The sequence below is a fragment of the Nicotiana tomentosiformis genome, chromosome 1 (genome assembly GCF_000390325.3).
Source record: "Nicotiana tomentosiformis chromosome 1, ASM39032v3, whole genome shotgun sequence".
Classification (NCBI taxonomy): Eukaryota; Viridiplantae; Streptophyta; class Magnoliopsida; order Solanales; family Solanaceae; genus Nicotiana; species Nicotiana tomentosiformis.
In genome coordinates, this window is record NC_090812.1 from 101,293,641 (window position 1) to 101,304,614 (window position 10,974).

A 10,974-nucleotide genomic window follows, 5' to 3' on the forward strand; every position below is an offset into this window, starting at 1 on the left:
AGCAGTTTCCTGTGGCATTACTTTCTAATTTTAGAATATAATAACATTTTTAATTTATTATGTTTGAGAAGTCAACAACAACAATAACAACAACCCAATATAATACCACTAGTGGGGTTTGGGGAATGTAATGTGTACGCAGACCTTACACTATCCTGGGTAGAGAGGCTGTTTCCGATAGACCATCGACTCCCTCCCTCCAAGAAGTTCCCACCTTGCTCTTGGGGTAACTCGAACTCACGCTTTTTTCGATAGACCATCGGCTTCCTCCCTCCAAGAAGTTAACACCTTGGTCTTGGATAACTCGAACTCACAACATGTTGCTTGAAAATGAAGGGTGCTCACTCCTGCATCAACCCACTATTATCAAATGTTTGAGAAGTCAATACAATCAATATTCTTCCTTTTCCGTAATAATATACAATTAATAGCCTTAACTATAAAAGATTGTTTTAGCCGTAAAAATTTTCAAAACTTAATAATTCAAGGTTTATTTACATAGTAAAATTCGTCAGTGGGGGCGAAATAGCTGTTCTTGTTGATCATGACCAAATACGTGGCAGAAGAGTGAAGTTATTGAATGTTCATATGAAGAGAGTGCATGATTATTTTGTGTTCAATAAAACTTTTGAGATTCATTACATTGGATTATCATCCACAATCAATCCCTATAAAAATCTTTCTTGCGCTTTAAAGAAAGTGACTCCTCAACCTCTCTTGCCCCTTTCTCTCCAATTACAAATTATCTCTTTGTTTTTTTCTTCTTCTTCTTCTTCTTCTTCTTCTTCTTCTTGAATTAAATTTTTGCTCAACATATTTTCATTTTCACCTATATTTCTAGCAGAACCAGCAGTTTGGTGAGCTTCCCAGTTCCCAGGTTTGTTTACTCTTCTTTTTCTGGATTCATAGTTTTTCTTTTCAAGTTTTGGTGCTTTTTTTCTTGGGATATTATAGTATGTAGTTGTCTGATAAAGGCATTTGATAAGGAATTAAATTGGTTCAAAGTTTCAGTTTTTTCTTTTCTTCTGTGGAATGTTTCTTGGATTTTCTTTGATATTGAACACTAAATGCTGCACCTAAACTTCCTTTGGCATACAAAAATTTGAGCAGATTTTCTACTTGATTTCCTGCAGCCAGGCAGCTGTTAATTTTTCTAATTTAATTTTTATTGAAGGATTCAGACAATAAATTAGTTTCTTTCCCCTTGCGGATAGGAGTATATGTAGCTTAAGTTGATCCTATACAATGTTGGATTATATCATGATCACTTCATAGTCACTACTAGTTTTGGCTTAATTATAGTTAGTTCGGAGACCATTTTCTAGTTTTAGCTTAGAATAAAAAAATATATGCGACAACCTGCCAATTATGTTTTGCACAAAATATTCAAGAAGAGCTTGTGATAGTACTAATAATATAAAAGGGAAAAAAAGAGAAGAAAAATTAAAAAATGGAGTAACTTGGGTGTCTCTTGGTGGAAATTGGAAGATCTTGCAAAAATGAATCAAAATCCCTCCTTTGACATACCACAGTTTTACTTATATATATAGAAAAAGATTAATAATAAGTGTCAGCTTTTTAGCGTCTTAGCATACGATATCTTGGCATCCGGCTATAAAAATTCCTTCCTAGTTGTACTTCATAATTAGATCTCCCTTCATTTGGTTGTGTCAAATGAAATCGACACATATTGCCACTTGCTGTAGCTGATGAATGTTCTTGAAAACTAAGATCTCCTTGACTAAGATTTGGGAATCTAATGTGTTGGGCTAAAACAGCCCAAAAATACTCTTAACATGGTTGGTGTGATATTGTCTGCTTTAGGCCAAGCTCGCACGGTTTTTCCCAAAAGGACTCACATCATTAAGAGATCCCTACACCTTATATGTAGACTCCCAATCTTTTCAGCTACCAATGTAGGACTTTGTTTGCACGCCCAACATAATGACTTTTGAACCAGTCATAAGCTTGGAAATTATGTCAGCTTATGATCAAAGTTATAGCCAGTTGTCAGGCAAGTTTTCAGTTCTTAGGAGGTTCCAAGTATTGCTAGCTGTCCAAGAGAGCTCAAAACATAATACAACTAAACAATCAGTGTTCCCCTGAGTATAGTGTGAAAGATGAAAACATTGTACTGTACTAGACTTGAGTTGTAGCATGAAATTCCTCCCGTACTTATAACATCTAGGGGATATGCACGGAATTGGATTTCCGTAGCGAGAAGTGCAGCATCATTTATATCAGTTAACATAGGAATGCACTAGTGAGCATAGGAAAGATTCCTCTGCTCTGAAGGGCTACACAGTTCACTAATATAGTGCTTTTGAAAATTAACAATGCTTGACCATAAAAGTCTTTTGCATTTGTGGCTTAGAAAAGACGCTAGGATGGTTATGATTTTGTTACTGCAAAGGCATAAAGATTATTGCAGTGGATGGTAGAAAGCATAGAAGTCTGAGCTAGGATAGAATTTGCAGCCACACTTTCCTTTTAAAAAGGTAAAAAGAAAGTGCAAATACCGGAATTTCAATGGATCTTATGTGTAACTTAGGGTGTATCAGTTGTTTGGCAAAAACATAGTTGTCAATCTTGTTTTGTACTGTATGATAAGGTATTATAAGATGAAGGACTGAAAGAAAAAAGAAATTGAAATGACCTTTTTGCGAATAAACAACCATTACTTATTCATAGCTCACCTAAAATACGGAAGATATACCGTTTTGGAAAAGATTAAAATGAGGTCAAGGTCAAGATATAACAGTATAAAAGTGGAAATTATGATAAACGAGCAAAAAAAGCATTGAACTTAATATATTGGCCTTCTTATTATCAATGTCATCATTGTCACATGATGAGCCACCACGATGTTACTCAAGAAAATCCACAATCAACCAAATAATATATATAATAGGATAATGTCAGAATTGTAAGATACATATGACATTCACACAATTAATAGGTATTGCCGTAAGATTCATAACGATGGGTGCTTGTATTGGACTATGGTGTGGGATAACTATTGTGTATCATAAGATTCCGACAACTATGATTTTGCATTTTTAAGAATCTAAAGTCATTGGAAAAGCATAGAGGAGGGTCACATGTTATTCTATTGTTTAGTATCAAGAGATATCTTTTCAAGAATATGAACATTAATTGGCGCAAGAAGAAAGAGGTAAGAAATCTAAAATTTTGTGAAACCAGACGTTGAGTTATTCTATAAAAGTTTGTAAAATTTCCGGTTTTCAAAGGTTGGACCTAAAGTTAAACTTGTGAAACTACATTATCCTAGATTCTAACGAAGTGCCGTGGCTTCCAATATCACAAAATCACATGCATGTTGAATAGTGCTGTATTGTATCTAAAGGATGACTTAAAATTTAAACCTGGGAGCCTTATTTGAACGTACATCCTAGATTAATCCTTCTTAAGTTGCTCTATTTTGAGCTTCTGGTAAATTGCATCATCTAATTGTAATTGATAAGTGAGAAACATATATCATTTTTAATATGTATTAGAAGCATGAGCTGGAACTGTTAACTTCTAGTTGATTGCTTCATGTGGGAGGTCTCTGTGACTTTAGACGTATGAGCTGGGATTTGCAACTTGAGGCATTGAGACGCTCACTACTATTGCCTGGTCATTCTATAAGATCACCTGCCTTTTTTAAATCTGCTTAATCTTCTTTTTCTGGCTTCCTTTCAGATGACCTGACATATTATGGCTACATCAGTTGCATCTGCTGAAAGCATGGGATCCTTAAGTAGTGATCTATTCTACGACATACTTAGGCGTCTTGATGGTGCAACTTTGGCTAGTGCTGCCTGTGCCTGTGAAGCATTCTGCTCGATTTCCAAGGAAGAGAAGCTATGGGAAAACGTATGCTCTTCTATGTGGCTTTCAACCAACAGGGATGACGTCAAAAGTTTAATATCTTCTATTGGTGGGTTTAAAAAATTCTATGCTGATTGCTTCCCCCTTATTGTGAACAAAGAAGTGCCTGAATTTCTATGGAATGAATATCTCGAGTATCCTGAAGAATTGACTGAAGCTGAATACTATGGTGACATGGACGAATTCGAAATTGTTGCTCCATCAGATTTTGTCTCTATTGTCGATATACGATATAAAGATAAAACAATATGCTCAAAAGTCCTTTGGGGCATTCCTAATGCAAACGGTTTTCCACGTTGGTTTTACAGCTGTCCATTTCGAATCGATCTTTTCACGTACTCGACTAGAGATGACGAACACGCGGGGGAAGTCACTCTATCAGTTTCAGACGGATTGCCTCCAATTACATGTATGGAGAAAGAGAGGAAAGATGGTAAGCTCTGGCAAGAGCTCCGGGACGGAATACGGCTAAGTTGGATTGTTGTTAATACAAAAATAAAACAAGCTGCTAATCTCTCAAGCTGGAGTTCCCTTGGAGGGCAAAGACATTGGCCAACAGATAAGGATTTTGTGCTTCGTTTCGGTTCAGTTCTTCCTGCTAAGGACATTCTTTCTTGTCAAGCTGTGGAGTGTATCCTCCTCCTGAAATTCAGAGTGATCTATACAGAAGAGGGAGGTGTCGCGACTACTCTCAAACTGACAGAAGTAAGCATGCAACTGGGAGATATGGAAGGTGCTCATGTAGATGGTAGAAACAGTTTGCTTGTTCTCAAGGAAGCATTAAGCTGCAATCGGAGCAAGAACTATAACGAGGCGCTCGAATCATGTCAACTGTACTCAAAGGTGCAAAGTGAGCTAAGGGAGGAAAAAATGAGAAATGAAAGCAGGTTAGATAGACTTTATATATTAGGAGGCATTATGACCTGCATCTCAGTTTGTTTCTATTTGTGGTGACGTGAGTGTTTATGTTTTTCTTTCTCCATGTTGTTATGTGTAATTTTTTGGTCATCTTGACTGTTCTCTCCTCTTTGATGTTGATGTAAATGCAATTTTGACCAGAAAATTGACATTTTATTCTTAGATATGTGTCGTGCTAATCTTCTGTGCGTTCCAATTTAGTTTATTGGATGTTGCCGAAGGGACTAATTGTCACAGTTTCTGTTGGCATGAAACTAGCAGGCGAGTTGAGGAATCTTTTAGGTGATGATCTTTGTTTAATAAACTTGTAGCCTCGTGCATTAAAGACTGCCTTGGCTATATCTTTGGCGCATATTTTGATCAGTAGATTCTTTTTAAGCGAGAGCTTCATTATGTAACAATCTACTGGAATACAGTTCTGCTAACTTATGTTAGAATCAGAGGGCAAAAGCCATATCGTTTTGTAAGTTCCTGAAAAAAAGAAAACTCAGTGCACAATGCATCCTGCATTCACGCAGGGTACGGACCCGAAGGGGTGTGATGTAGACCGCCTATCCTAAGGGTTTGGAATTTATGATCACACTAGTTGTAGCACTTGTGTTTGTTTTATTCAAGTTCAACACTCGGCCATGTGGTCAGAGGCGGATCCAGGATTTGAAGCTTATGGGTTCCTACCGTAATTTCAAATTAATATGTAGTAATATCTAGGTTCACAGTTAGATATTTACAAATATTTAGTGAATTTCTTAATATAAATACAGGGTTTACGCAAAAGTTACTGGGTTCCCGGGAACCAGTAGCCAATGCTCTAGGTCCGCCCCTGCCTGTGGTGGTAATCTTTTCAGTTTTTTCTAAAAATTCAAGACTATTCCTATTTCCTTTCACAATGCAGGCAAATTCAACTATTTTCCTAGTTTGAATCAGAGGTGGATGTATAGCCCAAATTATGGGGCACGTGAACTCATGGTCTTTCCGTTAAACTAGGTATTTTATGCACATATTTTCTAGAATTTGGCTAATATTATGTGTTGGCACCCATGCTCCAAAAAGACTAAATGGTGCACTTGGTTGAATATTGGGTTATTCACCTAGAGAAACACGTATCGCTTCTTACTTAATACTGTTTTTTCAATTTTTTTTAGTGGTGCACCCACGTTCAAGAATCTCGTTTAACTCATAAACGTGTTGCAATTCCATTTTCAAATGAAACCACTCGACAGATCAAAAATCTAGGATAATTTGATATATGGCATTCCAATGAGAGACAAAGTGCTACCCTTCTACGCACTCCAATTTCTAATTTAGTGAGAGCAGTCTTGACATCCTTGACAACTGAGAGTCAATGTGGTGGTCTTGTTAATGGCGAAAACCAATATGAATATAGAAGTGGATCCAAAATTTAGAACAAAGAGGTGCACCTCTAAACATATGCAATTATGGGTAAAAGAAAACTAGGAGCATAACACAGAAAAATGAGTGGTAGTAAAACGAGGAATACGTGGTCCAGCGAGTGCGATGCGTGGATTAGGCACAACTTACGAAATCGACCCTAAATCCTAATCGCGGACTAGTGGCGGATTTAAGAGGAGGATCTATGTGGAGAGCATGGATTTACATGTACACATGCTTTTTTTCATAAACATGTAAAGCAATGATGTATTTCTTCATAAATACTTAAAGTTAAATATGTAGTTTATATTTGTACATCCAATCTCAAAGAGACAGTACAATCTTATTGAATGCATCTTTATAAGTCCATGTTTGGATGGTTGTTACATGTTGTATTATATAGTACTAGAAGTCGTACCCGTGCGATGCACGTTCATTATTAAAAAATATTAATTAAATTAAATTGTCACCGTGCTTGTTTGAACATATTAGATCGTATTGCTTTAATAAATTTTAATTGTCATCTTATTTGTCAATATGATATACCAATAATAAAATCTCTATTAAATTAAAGGACTTATATAATCGTTGAATAACTTTATGTTCTATATTTGTTTTATTATATTATCCAATGTTCAGTAGTTTTACATTGTTAATAGAATTTTTTATTAGCATATTATTTTATTTAATATTTTTGTCTGCTTGCTTTCTTTTAATCTATTAAATTAAACAGACATATATAGTCATCGAATAACTTTTTTGTTCAGTATTTTTCTTTATTATATTATCCAATATTTAGTATAATTACATTGTTAATAGAAATTATTAGCATATTATTTGTTTAATATTTTTGTGTGCTACTTTCTTTTTATAATATAATAGAAGATTCATATTTTATTACTCCTGAAAGATTTTTTTTATTTTAAATTTTATTATGTTATTCTCAATAACTAGTGTTAGAACCCGCGCGATGCACAGATAATTTAACAGAATATTAATGTTATAAAGTTATGATTTAATATATTAAATTATTTTAATAAATACTAGTTATTATTTTATTATTTCATGCAGTGTACAGAAATATAAAAAAAATCTATACAAAAGAAAAGAATACACATTAAATAGTAATCGAATAAATTATTTATTCCTTATTTCTCTTTATTATTATTAAATTAGCAAGTACTTAGTACTATACATTTACTAATATGACTTTTATTAACTTGTCAATTATTTTTATATTTTGAAATTACTTTCCTTTTTTTTATTTTTATAATATAGTATATATTTATTACTCTGAAAATAGTTTTTTTTAAAACTTATGTTATACTGTTCAAAATTCTTCAATTGTCTAAATTTATCAATAATTTTATTGAGTGTTATTTATTTATTTATTATTTATTATTAGTTATCTATTACTTAAGTCTATAAATATCATAAAATTCTCTTTATCCCCACCTTTTCGTACATTCTTTTCTACTGTAATATTTGATTAGTTTTTTTTATTTTGAAATTTACTGAAAATTTAAATAATGTAATATTTTTTACTAAATTATAATTTTAAATTCATCAAAAGTATAAAGATATACGCCTTTTTATTATTTTTATAAAAAAACTACCAATATGTACAATTGTTTTTAATTTAATTTAAATTATTAACTAATTATATAAATACACACACACACACACATATATATATATATATATATATATATATATATATATATATATATATATAGAGAGAGAGAGAGAGAGAGAGAGAGAGAGAGAGAGAGACTACTATATTAGGAAATAACTACTCCCCAATTTGAATTAAAAGATTTTTTATTTCTTTATTTTTGTTTTAATTATTTTAAAATAATTTTAAAACTCCAAGTTAAAACTATTCCCCAATTTGAATTGGAAATTATTTTTTTACAATTTCTATAACTCCAACTTGAAACTACTCCCCAATTTGAATGGGTAGTTTTTTTTTTTTTTTAAGTGTAGCTAATTATAAGATATCTATATGTTTTAATTCAAATAGCGAAACTAATTAATTTAAAATTTAAAAATTCAAAAGGTTTTTTAGTTAGAAATGTAGCTTATTTTGTCTTAAAACTCCAACTTGAAACTATTCCCCAATGTGAATTGGCAATTTTATTTTATTTTTAATTTTATTTTTTATTGTAAAATAATTTGGAAACTCCAACTTGAAACTACTCCCTAATTTGAATGGGTAGTTTTTTTAATATATATTTTTTCCTCTTTATGTGGCATATAATTCTTTTTATATAAATAATTTTAAAACTCTAACTTGAAACTACTTCCCAATTTGAATGGGCATTTAATTTTTATATTTTCATCTTTTTATTATAGCTATTTATAAGATATCTATACTTATATCATTCAAATAGAATAAGCAATTAATTCAAAATTTAAAATTCATAAGGTTTTTTTAGTTAGAAAAGAAGTTTATTTTGTCTTAAAACTCCAACTTGAAATGGCAATTTTTATTTTAAAATAATTTTAAAACTCCGACTTTGTTGGAGCTTTGTACTACAAATCTACACTTGTCGTCATATGGTTATACCACTTGGCATCATATAATTATTTACTTTTTTTTTATATATATAAAGTAAAATAGATATTTATATAGACTACTATATTAGAAATAAACTACTCCCCAATTTGAATTAATTTTTTTTATTTCTTTATTTCGTTTTTTTATTTTAAAATAATTTTAAAATTCCAACTATACTACTCCCCAATTTAAATTGAAAGTATTTTTATTTTTTATTTTTGATGTTTATTTTAAAATAATTTTAAAAGTCCAACTTGAAACTACTCCCCAATGTGAATGTGTAGGTCTTTTTATTATATATCTTCATTTTTTATTATAGCTATTTTTAATTTTTCTTTTTTTTCTTTTTTTCTTTTAAAATAATTTTAAAATTTCAACTTGAAACCACTTCCCAATTTGAATGGGAATATATATATATATACATACAATATATATATATATATATATATAATTTTTTACTATAGCTAATTATAAGATATTTATATTTATTAATTCAAATAGAGTAAATAATTAATTCAACACCAATGTGAATGTGTAGGTTTTTTTATTATATATTTTCGTTTTTTATTATAGCTAGTTTTATTTTTTCTTATTTTTTATTTTTTATTTTAAAATAATTTTAAAACTTCAACTTGAAACCGCTCCTCAATTTGAATAGAGAAAATATATATATATATATATATATATATATATATATATATATATATATATATATATATATATATATATATATGATATTTTTATAGTTATTAATTCAAAATTTAAAAAGATTTTTCTAGTTAAAAAGGTAGTTTATTTTGTCTTAATAATGCCACTTGGATTTTTGTGGTTATACCACTTGTCTTAATAATGTGCATTTACCTCTCCTTTTATTATATATAGATATTATGTGAATTGTAATGAATAAATATACTTTTATTTCAAAACAGAAAAACGAAAATGATTTAAAAAAATAAAACAAAGAAATTAACTAACCTAAACCAACCCTTACATTGTTAATAGAAATTATTAGCATATTACTTATTTAATATATTTGTCTGCTACTTTCTTTTATTAATATAATAAAAGATATATACTTTATTACTTTTGAAATATTTTTTTATTTTAAATTTTATTATATTATTCTCAATAATATTGTCTGAATTTTATGAATAAATACACTTTTTATTTCAAAAAATAAAAAATAAAAACAAAGAAATTAACTAACCGAAACCAATCCTCACCCATGTTTGAGTAGTTAATTTTAGGTAGTTAATTTCTTTGTTAATTAGACTTTTCTTCTATGTTTAATTAGACTTAATCTAACTACCTTTGTCCTAAAATTGCCAAGTAATTTTTTATTATGTTGCCACATGGCTTACTATAGTGTCTTTGCCTCTCCTTTTATTATATATAGTTATATATTTAATTTAAAATATATATAAACAGATAAGTAATTTTACTATTTTATCATAAATTTACTGATATTTTTAATAATTGCTATTTTTACATCATTTTCCATAGGCAAGTGAACTTTTATTATATCTCTACTCAAATATTTCTATCTATAAATTTGAAATAATAATTTTTTTCTTTAAATTCGAAATCAAATTATTTTATGTATAAAAAATCTATTGGTAGTATTTATAGATATAGACTACCATATTAGAAAGAAACTACTCCCTAATTTGGATTGACTGTATTTTTATTTTCGTTTTTTTATTTTAGAATAATTTTAAAACTCCAAATTTGTTAACTCAAAGAGAGTAACTAATTATAACAATACATAATGCATAATGTAAATCATTTAAAATTTAAATTAAAAATAATAATTATTACCTAACCTAACTAACTTTGTCCTAAATTGCCAAGTGACCCATTGTGAGGTTGCCACTTGGCAAGTGTAGCATGAGTACGTAAACAGCGTGTACCCAGTAAATATCAAGCCTAATCTCAAAGAGGTAGTGACGAGAGGTCGACTTTGACACTCACTAAGGGTCAATAATAATAAATAAAATAAAAATAGAAATATTTAAATCAACATGATTTATATAAATAACAATATTTTTCTTTAACCAATAGAAATAATTAAATTCCTTCAAATACGACAATTCCCAATATATTTAACTTCACAAGATGCAATTAAAATATTCAGGTATCGTGTAATTATTATTATTAGGCACGATTTCTGCCGAGGTCGTACGATCCGATCCAGAGTGTCGTGTACACTGCCG

The 10,974-nt window shown here is 30.1% G+C and overlaps 1 protein-coding gene across 1 annotated transcript; it reads left to right on the forward strand.

Annotated features, from left to right (window-relative positions):
• The first annotated feature begins 701 nt into the window (after nt 1-701).
• LOC104084813 (F-box protein At2g27310-like) lies at nt 702-4,974 on the forward strand. The gene is made up of 2 exons (XM_009588764.4): nt 702-877; nt 3,706-4,974. Exon 2 carries the CDS (start codon nt 3,721-3,723, stop codon nt 4,846-4,848), a length of 1,128 nt encoding a protein of 375 aa, XP_009587059.1. The 5' UTR covers nt 702-877; nt 3,706-3,720; the 3' UTR covers nt 4,849-4,974.
• Nucleotides 4,975-10,974: the final 6,000 nt, after the last annotated feature.

Bases quoted from the DNA above. Each gene is read 5' to 3' on its own strand.
- LOC104084813 (XM_009588764.4), top strand. From the start codon at position 3,721: ATGGCTACATCAGTTGCATCTGCTGAAAGCATGGGATCCTTAAGTAGT.